The following is a 26635-nucleotide window of genomic DNA, read 5'->3' on the forward strand; positions in this document are numbered from 1 at the left end:
GAGACCGCACGAGAACTGCACGCTGCTATACATGCAGCTTTGTTGAGCCCAAGAGGATGGTGTGCCATGAAGGATGGATATGTGCAAACTGCCTTAAAGACTTGCCAGCCAGGTTGGGCATAAGTGATGGCCAGCACTTCTGCATCCCCCACACATTGCTTGTCAGATGTGGATGTAGCACAGGGGTAGAGCATTTTTCTAGCATGTGCATTTTCACATTACCACAACCAAAACAAATACATGTATAGAAAGCACTGCCTCTCAGATAATCAACAGGCTAAAAGTGTTAAAAGGCTCTCAGAGCCTCCTGGGAGACCAGAAGAGAAGCAGGCCACCCCCACCCAGACTCCCAGGCCCTCAACCTCCTCCTTCACCCAGCAGAAGCTGGGCTGGAATGTTCCCCAAGGACAGTTCTCACCTGGCCCTCCTCTGTCTTTTCTTCCATGTTGAATGGAGGGAAGATGATGCAACTATCCAAATAAAAAACAAAATGAATCGAAACCAAAGACCTAAAAACTAGAAAGTGGGATGTCATCGGTGACAGCCTCTGCAGAGCGGCTTGGAGTAGAAGTGGGCGGGGGCAGAGGCCATTTCCTGACAGTTCTCCCTTAACTTCATTTGGCTTCGGAACCACATGGACTCCCTTCGGGGACATGTTTACTAAGCGATGACAGAGTCTAAAAGGACAGAAAGTATAATTCCGCTGACACCCTTGTCCCTACTGGGTGCCTGCTGAGAACAGAGGGCAGAGACCATGCTGTGATAGACCATGGCTCCACACATCCTTAAGAGTCATTTAGAAGCCCATATAGACAAACTCTTAGGAGCTGCGGCCTGATCTCAACACCCCTCAGGGGTCTGGGCTCCCACAAACAAATTTCCACCACGGGTGGCATCTGGGGCTGCTTGCAGCAGTAGCCTACAAAGTCGTTTGCTCTGAGCCGGGCGGTGGTGGCGTACGCCTTTAATCGTAGCACTCGGGAGGCAGAGGCAGGCGGATCTCTGTGAGTTCGAGGCCAGCCTGGACTACCAAGTGAGTTCCAGGAAAGGTGCAAAGCTACACAGAGAAACCCTGTCTCGAAAAACCAAAAAAAAAAAAAAAAAAAAAAAGTCGAATTTAATCCTTTCCCTCTGAATTCTTGTTTACATGCTTCATTGGTTTATTCTTGTATATGTAACAGTAACTGCTCTCATTTAACAGTTTGTGCTTTCGAAAGTTTCTCTTAATCACTATTTATGTATCATTTATATGCTTAGGCATTTTCCATGTTTAAAGATGTATTGCCTATATATTCATTTGAAATATCCAATCTGTCCACTTAAAATCATCTTTTTACCATTTAGATTTCTGTATGGTTTCTCGGGTACTTATTGTTGATAGGTGATAGTTTTGAATCTCTGTTGTTTGCTTTGTTGTTGTTTCTATTGTATGTCATTAGATACATTGTTGTTGTTTCTATTGTAGTCAGTTACATTGTTGTTTTTATTGTAGTCAGTTAATACATTGTTGTTTCTATTGTAGTCAGTTAGATACATTGTTGTTTCTATGTCTGTCAGTTAGATACATTGTTTTCTCTCTACTGCTTGGCAATGGTAACCATAAGAACAAGATTTTTTTTTTTCTGTTTTGCTCACCACTGCATCTCTTATAGGTTAGAAGAGTGAATGACATATAAGGTAATACTTCAAGATATTTTATAAATAAAGAATTTAATTAATTACTTAGCCAGGCAGTGGTGGCACACGCCTTTAATCCCAGCACTCGGGAGGCAGAGCCAGGCAGATCTTTGTGAGTTCGAGGCCAGCCTGGTCTACTGAGCGAGATCCAGGAAAGGAACAAAGCTACACAGAGAAACCCTGTCTCGAAAAACAAAAACAAAAACAAAATTTAATTAATTACTTAATTAACCACCAGGAAGATAGTTTTGAAGGCAGGGTGTGATGCCAGTTAGGGCATATAGATGAACAAAGCAGAAACAATGATAAAATAAGAAAAATTCACTAAGAAAATGTAACAACAGCTAAATGCCTAAGGAAGCTTTAGGCATGCCTGATAGAGAGCTGGATATCTTAAAGGCTGTGCCTGGGTTTTTCCATACAGCAATGCAAAAGTAATGGAATAGCAACAAGCATGCACTAAGTATTCACCATTGGCAGGGTGTATGTTAATTGCCTCCCATACAACTATAGTCTCAGTACATTTGATCTCAGCCATATCCGTGGTTATCAACCTGTGGGTCTCGACCCCTTTGGGGTCACATATGAGATATCCTACATATCAGATATTTACATTATGATTTATAACAGTAGCAAAATTATAGTTATAAAGTAGCAACAAAATAATTGTAGGGTTGGGGGTCACCTCAACATGAGGAACTGTATCAAAGGGTTGTAGCATTAGGAAGGTTAAGAAGCACTGCACTGTATGAACATCAGAGCTACATCATGGCAATCTGTAAATACCTAGCTAAGGAATTGTGCCAAAGTGTGGGGGACCCGCCCCTGCCTTTTACTGGGTTCTTATGTGGAAGAGAGAGGCATAAGGAATTAGTAGGTAGAAAGATAGTGGAGATAAGACAGTCAGAAATGCAGACTAGCTTCGGGAGGACCTGGATCAAAATCCACTGGCCCCTTCTGTCGCTTCAAAAGGGCTTTCTACAGGAATGCCAAGGGGCGGGGCAAAGGCCCTCCCCTTGCCAGATCAAAGCAGACCACACATCCAAGTGCAGACCCTTCCAAACACCATGCCTGTGGTCAGTCCATCCCCTTATGCAGCCCTGCTGGGTAAAGCCAGCTCTGCTTCTCACTAGGAAACCTCCGTGGGCTCCCACACCAAAGGTCAAGTGAGTTAGCAACAGTGCGCCCCAGAGCAGGGCCTCCATGTGGCGATCACCTGATGCCCATTATCTACCTCCCCATCTGTCTGTCTGTCATCTCTGCCACCGTTATCTCCCCTGCCATCTCACCTTTCTCCTCATCAGCATTACCTCCACTTTGTAAGTGAGGAGGCTGAATTCCAGAGACAGGAACTAACGTAGGACAGCTAGAAAAAGAAGTCCTGACCTATACCTGTGACGTCACGACTCACCTATCAAAGGCTCCCAGTGCCCTGAAATCCTTGGAAACGCATACTACATCATGCTCTATGACAATTTCACCTTATTAGAGTCATTACTAAATTTCACAAACCAGATTGTGCTTAATCCCAGCTAGAGAGAGTCTCAACACATGCGATCTCAATATATGAGTATCAGGGCTACTTACTTGACAGTCAGAAAGGTCCATAAACAAAGTCCCCCATTGGAAACAGCCTAAATCCACTTCATGTGATAATCCTCTCAATATTTTTGGAAGATTTCCTACAACTTCAGAACTAAGCATAATGCTGGTTCATGATCTTATATAAAAATATATTCCAAAGGACAATGGGGCCACCCGTTAACCCAAACAGTGCCTTTCAAGAGTGCTACCATCCTCTCTGTGGCATATGTAGACTGTGATACTGAGGCTGATATGACAGACGCTGACCTATTAGGGAACACAGCTGTTCCAAATTCCCAGTCAGACGCAGATGGGCTTTTGATGGCCAACATTTGAGATTTGAATCAAAATTCATCCAGACGTGACTATTTCATAAACGGTACTGATGACTGCCAGAGGAAGAAAGGTCTAGATTTAATCTAGGGCCAAGCAAATGCCAGTCACTGTCTGTCTACACTATTCTTGTGTCTTCAGTGGTTACTTTAAAAAAACACCAGAAACTGCAATTTCTCTCATTGATGCTGTATCTATGACAAATAAGACATTCAGATAAACTAGGATATTTCTTATGGAACTAGAGACAGAAGCTACAACAGCAAGAAATTTCACTATGCTGTCCAGTTTGTTTCTAAGTCTCAAATTTTTCTCTTTTGGGGGGTTGCGTTTCAAATCTCATAGGCCCTGCAACCTGTAAAGCAACCCCAAAATGAGAGAGAAAGCAGGAGCTTTATATACAGTACTCTTCTTAACTTTCACTCAGCTGGAGCATACAGAAAATAAAGTGCTAGGTAGAATGAGATTTGGCTAGCTTCATATCCACGGCCTTCTCCTTCCGGGCCACTTCTCCCAGACTCCCTTGCGAAGCTCTGCCATAAGGATACCTTTAGAAGTCAGCACAGAACAGGAGGGAAGCTGTGCTCTGGCCTTTCTACCCTCAAGCAGGGTCATGGGGTTCTGTAATGGCAGCAGCTGAGCTTCCAGGTGAGCGGACTGACAGAGAGGACACAGGACACCAACGTGTGTGGAGTCAACAGACAAGATACGGCCCTGGAGCCGTTCATTCCAGCAAAGGCAACTTCCTGGGCCCTAGATGGCAGCTTAGGTGTGCATTTCTGTGGCAAATAGTTATGGTGGTGCGATCCCAAGTCCCCATTTTCTACTCGGTGGCCGAGCAGCCATAGCTCCAGGCCATAGCAGGCCAGGATTGCAGCAGAGCTCTGAGCAGACTCCTCGAGGTTAGCATGGAGCGGGTTGTGGCTCTTTTGACTGTCCCTGTATTTGCTCCACTCTGTCTGAAATAGTGCTTTCTCTTTCACTTCACTGAGTTCTAGCTGCCGTCTTGAGTAACTTGATTATTTATAAAGAGCCAAGATCTGAGGCACGCTGATTGACTGATCTACAGCCCACAGTCTTCTCGAAGACTGTTACGGAGTGAGATCAGCTTTGTATCTGAGGAGATACGCCGCCGAGAGCCGCGGGTTGTGGGGACAGGGCTGGCTGAGCTATTGGACCTTCCCGGAACAGGTCTTTGGTGGACTGTATTTGATCCTACTCTGTGCGGCTCTCACTTCCTCGAAGCCCTTTGCCCTTCCCTGATGGTTAAGCTGCAGCAGGTTCGCTTGTTCTCTTAATGAGAACACACAAGACCACAAGGCAGACTGCTACCGACTTCTCAGTCACCAATGCAGTGGAATATTATTTCAAACTGTGTTACTTTTGTGTATGTGGCATTTGTTGAACTCTGTGAAGCTGTGTTACTGTGCCTGTCTAAAACACCTGATGGTCTAATAAAGAACTGAACAGCCAATAGTGAGGCTGGAGAAAGGATAGGCGGGGCTGGCAGGCAGAGAGGATATATAGAAGGAGAAACCTGGGAGGAGAAAAGATCAAGGAATGAGAGAGAAGGAGGAGGACTTTAGGGGTCAGTCACCCAGCTGCACAGCAAGCCACAGAGTCATTGTAAGATTTACAGAAGTAAGAGAACAGGAAAAGCCCAGAGGCAAAAGGTAGACAGGATAATTGAAGTTAAGAAAAGCTGGTTACTACTAAGCCAAGCTAAGGCTGGGCATTCATAACTAAGAATAAGCCTCTGTGTGTGATTTATTTGGGAGCTGGGTGGCGGGTCCCCAAAAAAGACAAAAAGAGGAAAAACAAACAGCATACCAAAGCCTGAACTCCCAAATCCCAAACACTATACGACGTCTAAGGTAGTACACTCCTGTGACCAGCAGTGTTTAGGGCGGCAAAGAAGAGGAACTAAGGGATGCTGGAACTCTGTTCCTCCCGTGTCCCCATTTTCAGACTGAATCCTAGAGGTGGGTTGAGAGTTGACAGAACCCATTGTCTTCTGGGATCCTGCGTGCTTAGGGTCCCCTGTGCCCAGCCTGGCATGGAGCACATCAACAGTTTCATGGTCCTGGTACAGCTGGGTATTTCGACACAGCAACGGCAGGGACCTGCCCCTGACCCAAAAGAAATGCACAGATAGGGCCAGAGATGGAGGAGGAATGCACTCAGCACCCCAGGATGCTGCTGCACAGCACCTCATCTTCTCGCTGGTGACTGGAGAGTAGCCAGAACATCACCCCAACAGGCTAGCTCAAGAGTACTGAGGATCAACCCCACCACAAAGCACCCCGTCACTCCCCAGCACTCTGCTAAACCTGGTACCTGACCACAACTCAGAAGATGCTGGGCAGGAGTAGGGGGATGATCCTGGGAATCGAATGAAATGAAGCCCAGGGCCTGATGTTGAATCAAATCCAATTAGGCAAGAGGCTCCTTTTCTTGCCCACATGGTCGGGTGTGGAGCGTTCTTGCTGTGTTTGCCATTGGTTCTGGTTACTGGTTCTCGTCTGTGGTTGGGAATGGGTGCTAGCAGGCTACAGAATATACCCTGGTCTTCATTCTCCTGCCTGTTTCCGTAATAAGCAAGGTTCAGTAGAATGAGGCCACGGCTACTCTTTACACATCTGCATATGTGCTGTGTCTGCAGAGTGGAGCCGTCCCAACAGACATGTCCATGTTGAAGATCCTGACATGTTTGTAGTCTGGCCCTTTAGGGATGGGCCCTGTTGGCTCCCTCCGTCTTGCAAGCTTGTCATTTGCTGGCAGGATGGGGGCAAAGTATCAAACCAAAATCAATCGAAGGAAACCCTGCTTTCCTCTGCTCTTAAAAATGTATCTACATCCAAATCCTTCTTAACGGTCTCAAAGGACCAGGCTCCTCTGACCACCCTGTGTGCCTTGCTAGCTGCAGTCCCATGCTTTCCCGGAGGCCTGCTGCCTCTGACTTAGCTTCTCCATCCTGGGGAGTCTTTTCCTCCCCTGAAGGCCTTTTAGGTGAGTGCTCCTGGGGATTTCCCTTGGCTCTCTGGTCTCCCTGCACTCGGCCATGCCCCAGACCTCTTAGGACCTTTTTACTTGGGTTTACTTATGAGGTGAACTGTTCCAGATTTCTGACTTTTGATGTTTGATCCGTGGGCTGAGACAATACTGAAACCTCAGTATCTAAATGAAGCATTTGACTTTCCCCCTTTGGGCACTGAGGTCATCAGTATTCACTGCGAGCAGACAGCCCAGGAGCAGGACTCCCATTTACCGGGCGAGCAAGGACAAGCCGCTCAGCCTGAAGTCACTCTTACGAGGTACAGAGTTAGATTTATAAGCTATAGTTTTAAAGCTGACCGCCCCCCACCGCCATTAGCTGGGAAGCCCTAGGTCGGTTCTTTAACCTTTTGGGTTTCAGTTTGCTCATCAACAAAATGAGCACACAGTATGAAAATTAAAGAACCCTGTTGTGGTCAATGTAAATGCCGTAAATACATTCCACGTGTTCGCATCACTGGTCTCTCAAAACTACAGCTTCTTTCTGATATAATATGTATATCCCTCTGTTTCTTTTCTTTTTCCCTCTTTTTTGAAAATAGCTTCCCCCCCCCTCACATAATGTAGCCTGATTACTGTTTTCCCTCCCCTGGTTCCCACTAATCCCGCCTTCCCTCCCCTCCCATCTGGATCTACTCCCTTTCCGACTCTCATTAGAAAAGAACAGGCTTCTAAGGGATAATAAAATAATAAAATATAATAAATGTTAAATATAATAAAATTATATAAGTTTTAATATTATTATAAAATTATAATAAATGAGATAAAACAAAAACTAACACATCAGAATTGGACAGCACAAACAGAAGGAAAAGAGCCCAAGAGAAGACACAAGGCACAGGGAACAGAGACCCACTCAGGAATCCCACACAGACACTAAACTGAGAGCCGTAATACGTGCGCCAAGGACCTGGTGCTGGCCCGTCAGGCCCCTGCATGGGTTTCCTCGGTCTCTGTGAGTTCATATGAGCTTTGATCATGTTGATTCAGAGGGCCTTGTTTTCTTGGTCTCCTCCATTCCCTCCTGCTCTTAACATTCTTTCTGCCTCCTCTTCCTCAGGGTTCCCTGAGCCCCTGGGGGGAGGGATTTCATGGTATTCTCCCCTTTCGGATGCACACAAAATGCCCATTTCCCACAGTTACTGTGAAGGCCCAGAGAGAATCAGCCCTTATAGTCACCACTGTCACATACAGGTTATACAGTGTTTACGTTGGGAGTTTTCCTTTGATCTAGACTTTTAAGCTATGAACCTTCTTTTCATTTTCTTTCTCTTCAGGCAGGAAACATGACCTAGACTGGCATTTGTCCAGTCAGATTTCCAGTCCTCATTTTTATGTATGGAGTTGTCCTTGTGGTGACCTGAGAGAGAAAGAGAGTGCATCGTAGTCCGCCTCCCCCCCACCCCATGCTCAGCCAGGTGAACCAACCCTCTTGGGTGCCTTTTAGATATAACTTATGCCCAGAATTTTCCAACTTTAGCATGAAGGGCGTGTGAAATCACAGATTCTTGGGTTCTGGTTCCAGAAATTCTCACTCCATAGGCCAGGAGTGGGACCCCCCAAATTTGCATTTCCAGAAACGGCCACACACTGCTGTACATCTACGTCACTCTACAAATTGGAATAGAACGGGAATAACAGCAGAAACTTGTCAAGTTTTCACTGTGTGCCATACATTTTCCTAACTCTTTCACCCGTGTTAAATTTATTTTTATTTATATATGCTTTTTCTTTTTATTTAAGTGAGGGCGGCATGCACGTGCTGCGGCCCGTGTATGGAAGTAAGATGATAACTTCCAGGAGTCTCTCCCACACCATGTGGGTCCCGGGGATCAGGACACTAGACTTGTCAGCAAGCACTTTTAACTACAGCGCCATCTCACAGGCCCCATATTAAATTTATTATTGCATTTTATTTTATAATAGTCTTTTAAAAACTAATAATAGCTTCTCTGGATCATCTCTATGGCCATCTTGTCCTGACATCTAAACCAGTTGCCCTCAGAGTTTGTTTGTGCCCATGATCTCATTAACAGCAAGAAATGTGACTTAATTATCAAGAGCAGTGAGAAAAAAAGCAAAGGTAAAGTTAATACGCACGATACGTCCCCAGCTCAGGCTCAATGGAGCTCTGAATGAACCAAGATGTGGTTCAGAGAAAAGCGGTGGAGAAATAGAGCCTTTCGTGGCACACAGAGCCAAACTCAAAACTCAAACACAAACTCAAAAGAGGCCACGCCTTACCGACAGTTCAAAAACAAAAACACATAACACATCTTACTGTTTCGTTGGGATAGTTCTGTAGTTCCTTTATACTTAATTTATAAGTTTGGTTATTTTCTCGCGTATAAAACTGGTTCAAGAAATTGTAGCAGTCAATTTTACTAAACACAGGAGAATTTTACTAAAACGAACCCAATCAGAAAGCACTCACCTTTGCAGCCCTCACAGGTGAGTGCGTTGTAATGGTACCCGGAGGCCCTGTCTCCACAGACCACGCACAGCTCATCCCCTTTTATCCTTCCCGCCGATGATGTGGCCATGCGGGGCTTCTTGGTTACAGGCATCTCTGACACCTCAGTCTCTGCCTGGTACACAGTCTCAGCCGGCATTCGCCGGAGTTCATACATTCCAGGAGAGTACCACTCTTCCGGTTGCTGGGGGTAGAAACCCAGGCTGGAATAATAGGATGACGAGGAAATCTGTGGTTGGACTTGAGGAAACTGGGCATTGCTGTATGGTGAATACGACTCCAAATCCAGATTCTGCCCTAGGGCACCTGCCTCCTGTTCTGTTAGCACACCTGAACAGAAGGGCCGACAGAACTGGATTAATGTCATCATTCTAGAAATTAGAGAAATATGTCAGTTCTAAATATATTTCAATATAAACTATGTAAAAGCTAAAACTATAAAAATGTCTTTAACTACATAAAAATTACCTTTAGATTTTTATTATTTATTTATTTTTATTGCTGTACATGTGTGTGCCTAGGTGAGTTTATGTGCACTACATTCATGGAGGTGCCCTTAGAAGGCAGAGGGTATCAGATCCCCTGGAGCTGGAGTTATAAGCAGGTGAGTGCCACTGATGTGAGTGCTGATAATCGAACCCATGTCCTCTGGGAAGGCAGTAAATGCTCTTAACCAATCTCCCCAGCCCTATAAAATTAACTTTTAAAATAGGTGTTTATCTGTAAATATATCTAACATATATATACTATATTTTATATATATTGTGTGTGTTTATATAGAGAGACAGATTAAAATGTTTAATGACAACCTCAGGGAAAAACGTGCAACACAGAGGACAGACAAATGGCAGGTTGCTAATATGTAATGAGCTTTTGAAAACTAATAAGAGAACATTCCACAGCGTATGGAAAAGGATAGAAGTCAGACATAAATAGTTTTGAGAAACTGTTGCATAAATCCACAAAAAAAATGTTTCCCTTTTAAAAATAAATAACAAGTAAACTCAAATTAAATCTATAAAATACTCATTTTCATCCTCAAATTATGAAGATTTTAGGTTGAATGACAGACAGTCTTGGGAAAACAAATACTTTTAGAGGGTAATTTGTTAGAATCTTCCAGCATTTAAGACTCTAATATCTTGCATTGTTTTTTTTTCAGTGCCAAGAAAATTTATCTTAAGGATATATTTAATTCCACATGAAAAGAATTTTTATGCAAATGAAGACATTCATTTTCAGCACCTTGTAAGAAGAAGTTGGAAATATACTTCAGTAGGATACGGTGGGAAAACTGCAGTATTTATACACAAATATTATTCAAATGTACAATAATAAAGATAGTGATGATATGGGAGGGTTTCCACTATATGCAGCTATTATTTTCAAAAGGTGAACTGTAGAAAATGTGTATATTTATAAATATAAAAAGTAATGTGTGTGTGTGTGTGTGTGTGTACGTGTGCGTGTGCGTGTGCGTGTGCGTGTGCGTGTGCGTGTGCGTGTGTGTGTGTGTGTGTGTGTGTGTGTGTGTTGAAGGTGAGGCAACTTTCTTCATGATCTTTAACAAATGAAATGGTGGTATTACATTATTTTCTGGGGTAAGAAACCACACAATGTTTTTACTGTTTGAGGTTTTTGTTGTTGTTGTTGTTATAGGCATGCTATTTTAATTATTATAATATAGAAGGGAGCTTTTAAGAGAAGAATGCACTACCCAGCAACATTAGTCTACCTGGATTCAAATCCATGTTCTGTTACTTAATCTCTGTGCGGATGGGAATTTTCTTAGCAGCCACAGTTTTCTCTTCAGATAACGGGGAATGATGATGCAATAGCAACTTAGTTGTGAGGGTGAAATGAGACAATACACGCCTAACATGTTGTTAAACTTGACATGGAGGAAGTGCCCCGATGTAATGTAGAGATGACATTAAAATAGCGATAATAATTCTTCCTAAAAGCATTGTTATTCAATAAGATGCTTAGATATAAAACCTCTAGGCAAGAAAAACTAGCAGGCTTCAAAAATGCTTCTATAGTTGGAAACACAAGCTGTGGTCTTTAGAAAACAAAAATGCTTAAAAGTATGCAAAATGCAAAAAAAAAAAAAAAAAAAAAAAAAAACGTAAAAGACAAGACAGTGTGGATGTGCATCTGATTCTGTCCCGCACTGTCAGGGAGCCCTAGAGCCCAAATCCAGCTCTGTTCCTTCTAAGCAGTGGGACTTGAAGCAAATACACTATATATATATATATATATATATATATATATATATATATATATATATATATTCAGTGTTCACACCTCCAGCTGGAGAGGGAAACTTCTAGATAAAGCGTTCCACTGATGGCTGACTGAAATAGACAGATTAGCAGCTCCTGATTGAAAACACAATCATATGTGTCTTAGAATTTAAAACTTTTTGGGGGAGAGGCCTCGGTGGGTAAAGTGTTTGCTGTGCAGGCGTGAGGACAGAGCCCCAGCACCCTCTACCAAGCCCTGCTGACTTACACCCCTAATGCCAGCTCCAGGGAGGGGGTGGGAGGGTCCCAGAAGCCCAAGGAGCAGCCAGTCTCTCTGAATGGCACAACTCCAGTTCCATGAGAGAATCAAAAAATAAGGTGGAGAGAGAGATGACTGTCTTCATCTGAAGACACGTGAAATCAACCTCTAGTCTCCTACACCTACTCACATGGTGAGTGCACTCCCCCCACATACATGCACACACACACATACATGCACAAGTATATAATTAATAAAGTGAATAAACACATAAATAAAATTTAGGACCCTTTGATTGGGCAAGGGTCTGGGCTTGATCCCCAGAACTGCAAAGAAAGAGAAAAACATCTCTTTTAGACTTCAGAAGAGAATACAGTGGTGTTCATGACATTGGGTAGAATTCATGGTGTGATGTGTAAAAAGCAAACACAACAATGATTTCCTCAGTGAAATTCTAAGACCATTGACACAAAGTAGAATAAAGAATGGCCGGAGTCTCACATCCTTCAGCCCGGGAATGGCCACCAAAAGGAATTCTTATTGAACTTAAAAAAAAAATGGTCTAAAAAACAAACAAACAAACAAACAAACAAAAAAACAAAGAAAGAAAACAATTTTCCAGGCAGTGGTGGCGCACGCCTTTAATCCCAGCACTTGGGAGGCAGAGGCTGGTGGATCTCTGTGAGTTTGAGGCCAGCCTGGGCTACAGAGTGAGTTCCAGGAAAGGTGCCAAGCTACACAGAGAAACTCTGTCTTGAAAAAAACAAACAAACAAAAAACCCAATGATTTCAAGTGATTTGGGAATTTGGAATTGGACTGAGGATTCTGGACCTGTGCGCTTTGCCTTTGAAATGTTTTCAAAGTACTCAAATGGTTGATATTGTTGTCATTATTACTGGTAGCAGACATTTTTATGAATTCTTCCTAATACTAAGCATTTGCAATTCTGTTATTCCTTGCAACAGTAGGATGAGGTACCATTATTTCTCTGGTGTACAAAGGCGTTTCCTGGGCTGCTCGTTCACACTTCCAACAATTCAGTGTTGTTTTCATCTCTGGACAGAATGCCTTTGCTGGAGTTACTTCTTACTCCTACCCCCCTTAAGCAGTTGGGGTTTAGACTTTGGAGTCTGACCTCAGAGCCCATGCACAGAATCCCTGGATTCCCTGGAATGATGTTAACTGGGAGACACTTTAAAAAGCGTGGGAGGCAATGACTTTCTCTTCCTCTGCCCTCTGTATCTGAGCTTGCAACTTCTGCTTGCACAGAAAATTCAAACAGGCCTGCAAGGCGCCGCGTGCACGATCCTTTCCCTTCCAGCCATTTTTCCGTGTTCCAGCTTTTCCATTTCTTGGCTACCTTGCTGTTTCCGGTCTCAGGACTTTTCGCACATGCTCCCTATACCTGGCCGTTTCTCGGCATAGCTATTCTCTTCCAGAGTTCATTACACTCACCTTCACTTGGCTACAAATTTCACCGTAAGGACCGATTTGCATGGGTGGTCCCCTCGGATGCTAGATCTGACGAGTCATGGTTCCGAATTTAATTAAATGGTGCCTCCAAACCATTACTTACTACCCTGCCTGGGCCTCTCTCTGCCTGTCTATAAAGAAAGGATGTATCATCCTCTAGTCCTTTCTATCTAAAATCTCATAAGCATAAGACTTCTTTATGAATATTAGAATTCAAAACTTTCTACAATGGCAAAGCAGAATCTTCACATATTAAATATTGAGACTACATTCTACACTGACCCAGGAAATGACTGAGCAAGCACACAATATACAGTATCTGTACAAACATCAGTTTTCTTCCTTTCGGGCCCAACTTGTCTGTATCAGCTAGGGTGAAAACAACAGTGCTTCTGACAGACAGATCTGGGTAAAGCCACTTCGTCTTAGGAGTACAGTATAGAAGAATAAAGTATGAAATTATTAAAGATAAAATGTAAGCAAAATCCCAGTCCATTTCTTTACCAAATATGACTGAAATTTCAGAAATAAATAGAATGAAGTAAAACTGAAAAGTTACTAGGTTTCACTCTTGCCTAGACTCCAGCTTCTAACATGTTCTCTCAAGTCTCCCCTGACCCTGAGCCCAGCTTCCCTTCACCACAGGTTAGTGAAGTTGAGCAACTAGTTCAAGGTCAAAGAACCAATGAACAGAATCTGGATTCTGTAGATCCCAGGAAAATGGTGAACTTTTGCTCTTCACATGACAGCCCAAGGCCTCGGAGCCTTATTTCAGTAAAGCAAATAGTCCCATAATCAAGAAACAACAGAGTCCCAGCTCAGGTCAGTTAATGGTATCAGCATCATATTTATTCCCACAACATCTACATTAAAACATCAAATGTGGTTGGAGTCGATCCGGGCAGTCAAATGCCAGCCACACACACTCATGAGGATCTACATTCCTCAGAACCACGTCAAAAAGCCGGGTAAGCACCACGGATCTTCTTGATTCTGAATTGCTAGTAATCCCAGCTTAAGATTCAGAATCAAAAAGGTGCCCGGAGCTCACTGGCCAGGCACCCTACTTGACAAGCACCATGCCGGTGAGAGACCCTGTCACAAGAAAACCCTGAACAACCAGACAAAACAAAAAGCAGTATCTAAAGACCAACCTGAGGCTGACCCCTGACCTCCACGAGCCTTCATGCACACACCTGGGCACATGAGCACACACTCATGCACACACACATACACACAAGTATAAAGCTTTTTCAAGATACTAAAAGAGTAAAACATGGCCAAGTATGAGAATAGTTTACAATAATACAAATGAATGCTTCTATTCTCAAAGCATACCCACACCTAACATTTCACGGTTTGATGCATGGCCAGCCACAGAGCAGAGCGGTAAATACACAGACGGTGTGAAATTGAAGATTCAGCACCCTGACATTTTCTTATTGGTTGGACCAGAGCAACGTCTACTATATAATTGACTATGAGATCTTAACTCCTCACACTCTATCTATTACACGCTATTAGATCTTTTGGATAAGAAACTCCATGAGAGTTTAGGAACTAGTTCTTAAATAGGAACATATGGATAAACTCCAGGGGAGTCTGAGAACTCCCAGAAAGCCAGTTTCTAGACAGAGGCCCTTGGCTTTCCATAGACTCTCCTCCAGAGGAACTTTCTGAGATGAAAGGAGAGATCAGTACTAACAACATGACAGCTATTAACCACGTGGGAATATCTATCAAACAGTTGAGATGCAGTTAATAATAATAAGAGAGTTTTAAATTTAAATCATTCTTAGTAATGAAAAAATTTAATTAAATAGTCAATGTGGCTAGTCATACTCAGCAGTACATCTCTAGGGAGTTTGTGAACAGAGAATAGGTTCCCATGTTAATGGTGATTCTTTCCCACAATTTCAGTTAGTGTCAGTGTCTGCTGCAAAAGATCCCATTTTGCCAGTTATTTTTATTAACCTCAGACACGATGCCAAGCACAGCAAATGTTCAAGGCATATTTGTGGCATTGAATGGAGTGGAAACTTGCCTTAACGTGTTTCTTATTTCCTAAGCTGTGGCCCAATAACATGGCTTCATTTGTGAAGTTGTTGGCTGTTTCTGGAGCCAGGCCTTGGGATTCAGGTATTTCTCCTGGTGGTGTCAGCTGATGACCTCCTCTGCGAGGCCTGGCCCAGTTCCCCAGGCATAGTTAATGTCTCCTAACCTCTGTACACACTTCTAATATAACACTTATCAGGAGCAAGCATGACCATTCGTATTTATTCACAGCCTTATCTTCCACGCTAAACTTGAGGTGTTGTGAGAAACTCTATCTCTTTGATGTTTGGATCTCTTTGATAAGATGGCAGATCTGAACTCATTCCATCTGCAAACTGCTCCATCTATGAACTTGGGGAAGACACTGGGGTTATTTTAGCTTCTGCTTCTGCCTCCATAAAGCCAGAGCAATGTGCTCTTATGTCAATGCAATAAGGCAGAACTGAGACCAGGAATGTAAATCGCATTCTCCACATAAAGCAAACATTCAGTACATTCTGTTTTATTCCTGTTGGGGTTGGCCTGGGAGCTCGCTGAGGGAAATACTAGATTATATTCCCATTTCTATCATTTCTGGCACCTGACTCAATACCTGGCACATTAGAAATGTTAAATAAATGTTTGTTAAACAGAAGGGGTGGAAATTTTCCTTCCTAAGCTGTGTAAGTTATTTCTATTTCTACATATAGCGTCAGCCACTCTGAAATACCACTCTTAAGTAAAATTGGATGCCATCGAGTCTATGACCAAAAGTATGTACATCATTGTAGAAATGATTAGCATTTATTTTTTGGTGGAAGTTTTGAAAAGTGAGTTTATTGTTTGAGAAAAATATTAAGGTAATATTTATATTATACTGTCTTTCATTAAAAAGCACGTTTTAATTCAGAGAAAATAAATATCTTAAACCTAAATCTCATTTTCATTTGTCTCATTTGCCAGAAAATGCTAGAAGAAATCTGCTCCAAAACTAGTCGCTGAAATTGATATTTCTTCTTTTCTGGTTATTGCTTTTTACCACACACAGTCTGCAATGCATTTTTTTCACCACAACCCTTGCCCACACTTACGCATGTGCGACTGAATCAAAATTCCACAAAATAAGCTTATCTTTACTTCTTAGTAGGCACATTGATGTTTTCTTTATTCTACTCTAGTTTTTAACGGTGGTTCCCGGCCAGTGAACAGGTGTCAGAATTCAACGAGACTGGGGCTCAGCATCATAAAAACACAGCATTAAGTAGCACCCTTTTTCTTCAAGTGTCCCCTGGCATTAATGTTAACATTTGACTGACTAGAAAGGATAGCACCAGTTTGAACTACTATCCCAATATGATACCCACATGCTTAGAACTACAAGAATCAACCGCCCGCAACCTCCCATCCCCAGTCTCCCCAGGTTGTCTGAGGCTCCCTTTGGCAGACCTCTATCAGAAGACCTCTAACCTCTAACAGAAGACCCCCCGATTTCCTCAGTGCGCTAGAAGAGTCTGGAGTAAGGACAGTTACGAGTAGGATCCTACCTTTCCCCGGTTTCAGGCTCATCACGTCCGGGAGAAATCCTGACAGCCTGTGGCTGTGGGGAAGACTAATCTGAATTGGATTTTCTAAGCCTTGAAACTGCATCACCATGCTCAGCCTAGTCACAGCAACTGGAAAGGAGACTAGGTAAGAAGTAACAGGGGCCAGAGGTTGTATGGTTTACTGATTAACTTCATCACTGAGCAGAATATTTGTAAATGTTTATGAGAAAAGTCCTCAATGCCAAATTGCCTAGTAAGCTGGAAACCGGTGTCTTAGATAAACATTTCTGGGAGCCTTTTCCCAGCTTAAGAACGTTTAGAGGGTAAATTTCTGTTCAGTGCCTCTAATACTAGCCGGAGGTCAAATGCCATACTATGGATCTTGACATTTGTTCCCAGGATGCATTTGTAACATCAGAAGCCTTAGTGAACAATACTTCACAGTTAGCCCTAGAAGTCTACCTGGCCAAATGGGTTTGTATCTGGCAATCTGTGGAGAATTATGTCCCACTCACATGTCCCAGTCTAATTCATATGTTGAAATCCTTACAGTATGACCTCATTTCGAGATAAGGTCCATATGGGTTACCTTTATAGAGAGAGATAATCAAAATGGGGATTAATATACTATGGCTCATATCCTTATTAGAGAGATAGGGGGGGAAGACAGACAGAGAGAAACAGAGACAGAGAGACAGAGACAGAGACAGAGAAACCAGGCCACAGACAAACACCTATGTGGAGAATGAAGTGGGAAGACAAAAGATGCTATTGATAAGCCAAACAGAAGACCTAGGACAGGTTCTTCCTGGCAGTCTCAGGAGGAGTCAGCCCTGCTGACCCTGATTTTAGACTTCTGACCTCCAGAATTCAAAGCTAATACATTCTATTGTTTAGGCCATGCAGTTTGTGGTATTCAGGCACAGTAAACTCCCCTCCCCCATGAAATAAATACAGTCTTTCTTGACATTTACAAGCTCTGTGGACCATGAACACATTCCTGAGCCATTTTCTGCCCTTATTTCCTCCTTAAAGAAAAAGGATTGCATTTATTTTTATGTTATGTATATGGGCATTTTGCCAGCATGTACGTATGAGTAACACGTGTACCTAGAGCCTGCAGAGGCCAGAAGATTGCATGGCATCCCCTGGAACTGGAGTGACAGAAGGCTGTGTTCTGTCCTGTGGGTGCTAGGAACCGAACTTGGGTCCCCTGCAAGAGCAGCAAGCATTCTTAAATGCTGAGCCATCTTTCCAGCCCCAATTTCCTAATTTTCAAAGAGAGGGTGTTCATAACACAACTCATAGTCATGTCCGGTTTGAATAAATATTTTTAAAAAGATCAAATTTGAATAAAATAACATCAAAATGTTATAAGCACATTTTGAATAAATATCAAAAATGATCCAATTTGAATAAAATGATACCAGAAATGGTAGAAGCACATGGGTGGCCTTTGTTCTTGCGCTGGTACTGTAGTTATTGCTAAGATTGGTAGCTTGGCTTCTTACTGAATAGACATAGTTCCTTAAAAAAACAAAACCCTACATATAATCTCTGAATATCAAAATCTCTGAATATCAACCTTAAGACTTTGCTCTTTTTCTTTAATTTTGTTGTTGTTTGGGGTTTTGTTGTTCGTTTTGTTATTTTTTGTTTTGTTTTTGTGTTTGCTTCTGTTTGCAAGAAATCTTTAGCAGGGGACTCAGTAGGCTCAGGGTTGATTCCAGACATGCTAGTCACTCTCAGTAAGTCTCGGAGCTGCTGTAGACCCCATTTGTCTGCGTTAACAGACGGTAAGATATAGATGATATCCCTGCTTACTTCCTTCGCGGGCCTGCTGTGAAGAAAACTTAAGATAATCAGCATGAAAGCCAATTCAAGAGGCAAAGGTAATGCATGTCACAACTGCCCGCTCCCCTACAGCCTTTACAAGTGTACAAAGTGTATTTACGTATCCTCTCACCCAGTCTTCACTTCTACTATATGTTGCAGGGCTTTATTTATGAGGCCCGCTGTCTCCAACCTTATCTTACAGAGGATGAAAAGCAACTCGGGCGAGGTTAAATAGTTTGTGTATAGTTTACAGGGAATTGAAGCGGAGATTCTAACCCCTGACTCCTGAATCAGAATCCGATGGTTGAAAAACTAAGGCCTACTGCATCATTCCCTGTAGGTCCCGGGAAACCTCAGGAGACGGGGTAGAAAGAACGTAAGGAGCTGATCGTGGTAGCACACTATCACGGGAACACGACCCACCGTTAGACTCTTGATCTCACAGCAGCTGAGATCTCCAGCACAAGACCTGCCCGAGACTGGATGAGCCTCATCGATAATGGGCGAGGAGGGCCCTTGTGCCCACCCAGGACCTACAGGCAGATAATGGTAGCCGAGCAGGGGATGCTCTCAAGGACATATACCTCCCTGAATCTTTCTAGGCACCTCGGTGATTGCTGGGAGATTTTCTTCAGGAGTCACACTCCTAGAAATAAGCCTTTACCCAGGACTCTGTAAACGACTCAATAAATAAAGATAAGAGAGTAAAAGAGAGACCTGACTGGGGTATCCTCAGGAATGCTGGGGGAGGGGATGGAGACAATGACGGGTGATACAAATGATAAAAATTCATTTTATATACAGATATACATGAAGATTCTGCAATGCAACCCGTGATTACTTATAATCAACATATGCTAATACAAACGTTAAGAAAAATAGAAATGAGCAATTAGTGGCTCCAGGAAACCCTCTTGTTCCCAGTAAGCCTCACACAGAATGATGCTCTTAACAAAAGATGGATTGGGTCCCTCCATTCTCCCTACGAAGACAGACTGCCTCCTGTTACCCATTTTTCTCTTTCCTGCAAAGGTGTGCCATCCGGGACATTAGCCACGGGCTGCCCGTGCCCACCTGGGCTTAAGTAAAGGTGAGCCAGCTCTTGAGTCTCACTCCTCACACTTCAGTGTTCCGAGTGTGGACAGTGCTTGCTACACTGGGTAAAGTGGACTCAGGACATGTCGATGTTCTGGAGAACAGCACAGCTAGAGTGTATAGATCCGTGTGAATGGTGGGCCAGCCAAGGCACACCGGGCACCTGGTGTGATGATGTAGAAACGGGACATCCTGGAGCAAATCCTGGCAACGCTGTCTAAGCACTCTCCTGCAGAGGAGCTGTGGCAGCGTACTGTGATACAGCCTCATGGAAAGGACTTTCTTCTTTAAGGAGGGAAATATAAGTGTTCTCTTAGCCGGGCGCCTTAAGCATCCAGGTGCGGTTCCTCGTCCTAATTATAGTTTGGTGGTCTACGAGCTATTTGAAGGAATGCGAAGCAGATTGTTTGACATCTTTAAATGCCTGCTTTCTCTCCATAAAAGGGTAATAGGAACGGCAGGTGCCCTAGAGGGGGGCTGTGAGGATTGCTGTAACTCTAATGTTAGAAGCAAATAGAGTACAGGCACTTACAACGCTTCTGGCTTTGGGGGGAGGACCTAATGAGGCCAGTAATTTGCACAGAATGAAGGAATGTGTCTCAACCAGAGGCCAGTAGGGGGCAGAGATGGAAGTGAACCAGGGAGTCTGCTTTAAAAACACATAAAATAGCTGAATATAAAAATCTCAGTGTTTGCCGGGCGTTGGTGGCGCACGCCTTTAATCCCAGCACTTGGGAGGCATTGTCAGGCGGATCTCTGTGAGTTTGAGGCCAGCCTGGGCTACCGAGTGAGCTCCAGGAAAGGCGCAAAGCTACACAGAGAAACCCTGTCTCGAAAAACCAAAAAAAAAAAAAAAAAAAAAAAAAAAAAATCTCAGTGTTTGGGAAATGGAGACATAAGGATTTGGAATTCAAGGCCATCCTTCGCTACATAGGCCAGCCTGAGCTATCTGAGACCATGTCTTGAACAACAACAACAAAAAAAGATTTAAACCTAAAATGTACTTAGTCAATACGGTCTCTGACATACGGAAAGTATTGGGGAGATGGTTTGTAGTCTGACTTTATCATTACTCTTTCTCAGCTTGGCACCCCTAAGGATCTGCTCCTTGTCCTACAGGGTTGAGGGCTAAACTCTAGAATTTAGAAGAGTCACGGAGCAGCTGGCCCACTTATCTGTAACTCTCCATCCCACTCCGTGCCTTTACCCAACTGTGCACGCCCTAGCTGAAAGCAGCAGCAATCGGTGTTGTAAGAGGGAAAGGCTCATTCGGTACCTTCCCTTGCTCCATTTCTATATCCCACAAAGAGAATACAGGCTATGAGATTTCCCGAGACAGGAAAAATTAAAGCCACAGTGAATTATTCGAAAACTTCAGAGACCGTTTAGAGCTGTGGAAGATTTAAGGATGAGGGAGTTACCGCCGCTAGGGATAGCTCAGTGGTGAGAGGTTTTCTACAGTGTGTGTAAGGCCCTGGCTTAGATCCATAGCATTGGGGGGCGGGGACGGAAAGAGAGAAGAACAAAAGCCCCAATTATGCTAAATAAGGCTTATTCTGTCTGAGCCTGGCACAATTTTCCATCTTCTGTAGACTTTTGGGTTTAGGTCACCCAACAAGTTGGAACTGCATTCGCTTGAGCTGAGCTCAGTGAGATGGAAAAAACACTTGAAATCAAATGTCAGAAATACTCTGCAAATCCTCATCTCAAGACTTTTAATTATATTTTGGAACATCTGGGTGGGCCTGCAACATCTGGGAGAGTCTTTTTAATTGAGGTACACAACTTCGGCAAGAACCAGATTCCAAAGTGAGTGTCCGCTAATTAAACATAAATCATACCCAGAGAAGATGGACATAAATAGTTTAGTGGCATATAAATCCAGAGGGAATAAGCAAAGGCTGTGGAATATGGGAACAGGACTGTGTGGGGTCTCCCTCCTGCTCCTCACTGGGCTGCTCTGTGGGGTGGAGATTGGGGGAAACTATTAGGTAAAATAATAAAAAAGAATATGTAAAACATGGGATCTCAAAGCTGTTACTATAGCAACGCTGTAACGCTAAGGTGAGGCAGGACATGTCTCTCCTACCTTAAGACACCCCAAAATTTGTTTACATATCGTAGATTCCTTTTGGCTCCTTGAAAATTCTTCATCATTAACGACGCTGAGATAAATAGTGCTTCCTTCCTTGAATGAGGGGCGTAGTGTTCAACATTTGAGCCATTTTAAATGTGGTGCATGGCAGTCAAGCTCCAGATTAACCCTAATATGTCGTGATGCCTTCGGGGTTAAGAAGCACTCTCACACACAGCCCATTCGGTCCTCGCAGTGAGCCAGGCGCTTTCTTCTCACCGGTTCACACCGAAAACTGAAGTCCGGAGAGCACCACGGGCCTCTGGCTTCGATTCTCTCAATTGTACTGCCCCTTCTCCACTTCCATTCAGTGTACCTTGCCCAACATCACAGAGCTAAGTGGTTCAGAACATGCTGCTCTATGAACCAGGAACCAGGCTGTTCTTGCCTTTGCTTATACAGCCCTGTTATTATAGCTCTTTGTCTATTTACTTGGTTTTTCAAGTTCTGGCGGGGGGGGGGGGAGTCTTAGTTTCTAAAATTTACTACAATAAAACACAGATTTTAATTAATATGCTACCTCCTACCCTGTTCACTGTGCTGAACTGCAGAAAGCCCTGGACTTTGCCATTATTGCTTTTTATTGTGCACTAATTACATAAAACTTTGCCTTCTTTCATCAGAGATGCCCATTTTAAGCCATCAAATTAATCTTTGACCAAGTTTCCGGCTTGTAGACTATCCCAGGAGAAAAGAGATTTATCTGGATGAGGTTTCCCTGTCTTTCCATCCCTGGGGATCTGTTTACTGATGGGCTAGATTTCCATGTGGGTCTGATAGGGTGCCAGAATGAGCTAAAGGACCCTACGGAGGTGGTTCTCGAAATTCTATATCACGTTTGCCCCAGCTTTTTCTTCTCCACTGATGCTAGCACCATTGCTCTTTGGCCCACCTCAACTCTGCACTGTGTTTTCTGATACCACAGAGGGCATTTTGGTTTGAGTCTAAGAATAGTCTGGAAGGGTAAGGGAGTTGGTGCCTCAGAACCTTCAGCTAAAGACACCAGCTGTTAAATGCCCCTGTCCTTGATCCCCACTTTGAAATCCCTCAATGGTCTCAGCTCATCCTGTTCATGGTTTACCTCACACTGTGTTCTCTCCTCTCCACCCCCCATTGTCCTCTCCCCTCACTCCTAAAGTGCCTGCACGGTCCCTCTTTCAGACGCTAGCTTTTGAAGTGACTATTTGCATGGTATTAGAATTTCCCCTTCATCTTAAGTAGTCTTTGGAGAGTGGAAGAAGCTGGAAGCTATCTTTAGGAAGGTCATTAGTGCCCTCTACAATAACTTAAATATAAAATAACTAGCCACTTCTCCAGAGTTGCAACACCTTTTTAAGTCCATTCCAGACTTCAAATCTTTGCTATTCCTTCCTTCTAGAATATTCTTGATTCTTGGCTTCCAGCATTGAGTCAATTGTCAATTCTGCAGAAGCCTTCACTGGCCTTACCATTAAGGCAGTCCATCCTTTCAGTCCCTATGACATCACCCCATTTTCCGAATAGTTACCATATTATTTCCTAATACTTTTGTGGTTTTATTTTTTAAATTTACTTATGGGCATACTTATTGTGAGTCTATTCTCCACTAAGATCTTCCCTGTTTGATTGCTTTATTTCAATGTCCCAGTCATTATCAGTGTTCAAAAATGATAGCTATCCCATATGCTTGTCATGCAATTCGCTTGCCCTTATAACGACACAGCTGATGGTTTTAAGTACACAGACCACTGGAAAGAGTTTGCCTCCCTGCTCAGTTGAAGCTATAGGTTTCTGGGTCTCTGTGACAGCTGAAGATGCCAGTGTGAGGGATTAGGGTCCGGGGGCTACTCATCCATGGCTCACAGTCTTCGCGCTGACATGCCGCAGCCCAAACTTGGCTGAACAAGAAAACTGAGAAGCAGAATGAAGAACTCCATTGTCTCCATTCTCCACCTCTAGCCCAAGTATGTAGATTAGGGTGTGACTGGGCCCCAGAAGAAACAGATTTGGAAGGAATGCTTAGGCCTTGCTCTAGAACTTAGGGAGGAAAAATAAGAGAAGTCTTGCATTGTTCCAGGTAGCTTTACCAGCAGCGGGGCCGGCTAGAGCTCTGACTCCAGCCAAAACCAGCAGCTGTACATTGCAGCTCGTGCACAGAAACCAGGAAATGAGAATAGAATCTTCTTTCATTTTTGTTTTTATTTTCAAGGCAGGGTTTCTCTGTGTAGCCTTGGCTGTCCTGGAACTAGCTCTCTGTAGACCAGGCTGACCTCGAACTCACAGGGATCTGCTTGCCTCTGCCTCCTGAGTGCTGGGAACTAAAAGTGTGCACCGCTGCCCAGTGAGAATATAATCTTATGATGAGAGCTAAGGGAGCCACAGCACGAAAAGCAGGGGTAGCAGCACATGCGTCGTTATCATTTGCTGGTGTAGCTAGTCTGACAGGACCGTCTAGCCTTTCCTCTTTAAGGTCAACCTGGGGTATAAGGCGGCACTAGCATGTAAGCAAAAAATCTACATTTTTCCCATTGTCCTCCCCATGTGCAAACTTGAACTCGACATGATTTGTTTTAATCATGTTAAGACTGGGAAATTTCAATAGACCACTGTAAAACTTTAGAACTGGAAATGGTAGGTTTTTGTTTTGTTTTATTTTTTGAAAACAATAATCGTAAATGGAATTTTCCCTCATCTATGATAAATAGTAAAAATCCTAATTATTCTGTGAGTTCTGATTGGTGAAGCAAAAATTATCCAGATAGCCATGTGTTGATTTTTCTAAGGAAATGTAGAAGAGTGGGCTAGAACAAGTGACCAAGTCATCAGAAATGGAGGCCCGGCCTTTCATTGCTCACACTGACCCACAGGATGGTGGCCGATTGGGAGAAATACGACACCGTGACAATGTGTGAAAACCGGCATTAAACAAAAAATTACTGCTGCATATGCTCTCTCTGAAATCAACATCTCTTTTCCCCTCTTCTGCCTCTTTCACGCTTCCTTTCTATTACTTATTCCTAGATTGCTATCAATCCAGTATTCAAGGCTTGATGGAGCATAACTGATACCATTAAATGTTCTTATACTGTATATGGATAAGCAGATATGAAAGTAGGTAATGCAAATACTGACGGCCTGGTTGGAAATGCACGAATTATCACCACCACACAGAAAAAGATAGTGGCCAGTAGGGAATAGAGCATCAATAGCTAGGATCTCCTAGGGATATCTGACTCCAAATAAGGGATCACGACTTAACATGTTGAACTTGGTGGGAGAGCAAGTGTTTCCCTTTTTAATTATCATACTCTACCAAGGTCTACATAACGTTGGATGGGAACTGGGAGCAATCTAGACATCAGGCAAGGTTAGTATACAGAAATAATTCATTAAAAAAGTGAAAGGAAAAGCTCCCCACCCCACCCAAAACACGTCCTCACTTGACTCTTCGCTGATGTTCTTAACTGAACTCTTTATACTTAGATGTTTTTCATAAATGCATAAAGTGGAGCAATATATTATTTTATGGTGTCATCTAGTTACAGATCTACTTAAAACCACTTAGTACAATTTGTTCTCAACCTAGTTTAAATGACTAATCATGACACTGTGCCATAGATCCCCCAGTACAGAGCACCAGGTAACTTCAGCCTTTAATAGGTATCATATTAAGCCATAAGCACTATGATTTCATTCTTTAATGCCTGCTATAATAACACTAGAATTCGCTCTGGATCAGGAAGTAGCTTCTACTCCGCACTCAGTTAATTATCTAGTTGCATGGCCTTGGCAAAGCCCTGGAGACTGACATTCCTCATCCATAAACAAAAGCGACCATTGAGTTCAATGAAGCCAAAGTCCAACCTGGCGGGAGAGTTCACGCTTATTGAGTACTCAAAAGAAGCAAGACCATTTTCTTGAACTCACTACAGAGGCTTTCTTCTGAAATAGTTTTGACTCCTGTTTAAATGAGTTTGACAACTTACCAAACACATTTTCAGAAAGAGAAAATTCATCCATGGCTTGTAAATGGGAGTGCTCAATCAGATTCATCTTGGACACCACTCAAAGTTTTCAGTCTGAGAATGTCCTTCCGTGATGGATCTTCAGGGTCTTCAAATCAGAACCCTGAAAGGCAGATACATAGAGAAGTTCACGGTTGCAATAAGGGGTCAGGAGTTGCTCCAGAGAAACAGGTAGAAAGTAAGCAGACCTTTAGATGTCGAAGTGATTCCTCTGTAGCGATTTCTCTATAGCCTTCTTATGCATTTGTCTCAATACTATGGTTATACCTCACTTAAAATGTTTAAATTATATGCTTTCAGAAGATTTTGAAATTTTAAATGCCACATGTTTTTTCATTTAAATTTCAGGAGTTGGGAGATTTAGACAGGACATGATAACATTTAGGTTATGTCTTTATTTATTTGGGTTTTCGAGACAGGTTTCTCTGTATAGCCCTGGCTATCCTGGATCTCGCTCTGTAGTCCAGGCTGGCCTGGAACTCAGAGATCTGCCTACCTCTGCCTTCCAAATGCTGTGATTAAAGGCATGCGCCACCACCTCTTGGCTATTTCTTTTATATATAGAAAGAAAAACAGAAAAAATATAATGACTTTAATTAAGAAAGGGATCATCTTTGATTTATTTTCTTAACTTTATTTAAAAGTTGAATGGGGATGTGTAAGCACACAGTAGTAGCTTCATGGCATTCCCTATTGTAATTTCCTTGGCTATTTATTCATTATATCAATAGGTCAAAATTTATAGATTGTTCCACTAGGAGAGACTTGATTTCTTTCTGCTAGGGAATGTTTAGAGACTTGCATTTTTCACTCTAATGTCTACCTTAGCTCTACACTAGACTAGGGTTAAACAAAAATGAAAAGGAGGTAGTATTAAAAAGAGAAATA

At 42.9% G+C, this 26635-nt stretch overlaps 1 protein-coding gene across 8 annotated transcripts in view; it reads right to left on the reverse strand.

Moving 5' to 3' along the window:
* The window catches only part of Nr1h4 (nuclear receptor subfamily 1 group H member 4), an 85207-nt gene that overhangs the window by 40871 nt on the left and 17701 nt on the right, over positions 1-26635 (reverse strand). For 4 of the 8 annotated variants that reach the window (XM_006979829.4, XM_015998458.3, XM_076554598.1 and 1 more), the window contains exons 3-4: positions 25709-25850; positions 9083-9451 (exon numbers count right to left, since the gene is read on the reverse strand). In XM_006979829.4, coding sequence (XP_006979891.1) covers positions 9083-9451; positions 25709-25775 — 436 coding nt within the window. In that variant the 5' untranslated portion in view covers positions 25776-25850. Of the gene's footprint in view, positions 1-9082; positions 9452-16678; positions 16836-25708; positions 25851-26635 lie in introns of those variants that run through there. The other 4 variants (XM_006979827.4, XM_015998456.3, XM_006979826.4 and 1 more) reach the window with 1 other exon arrangement.

The sequence above is a fragment of the Peromyscus maniculatus genome, chromosome 18, assembly GCF_049852395.1.
Source record: "Peromyscus maniculatus bairdii isolate BWxNUB_F1_BW_parent chromosome 18, HU_Pman_BW_mat_3.1, whole genome shotgun sequence".
NCBI lineage: Eukaryota > Metazoa > Chordata > Mammalia > Rodentia > Cricetidae > Peromyscus > Peromyscus maniculatus.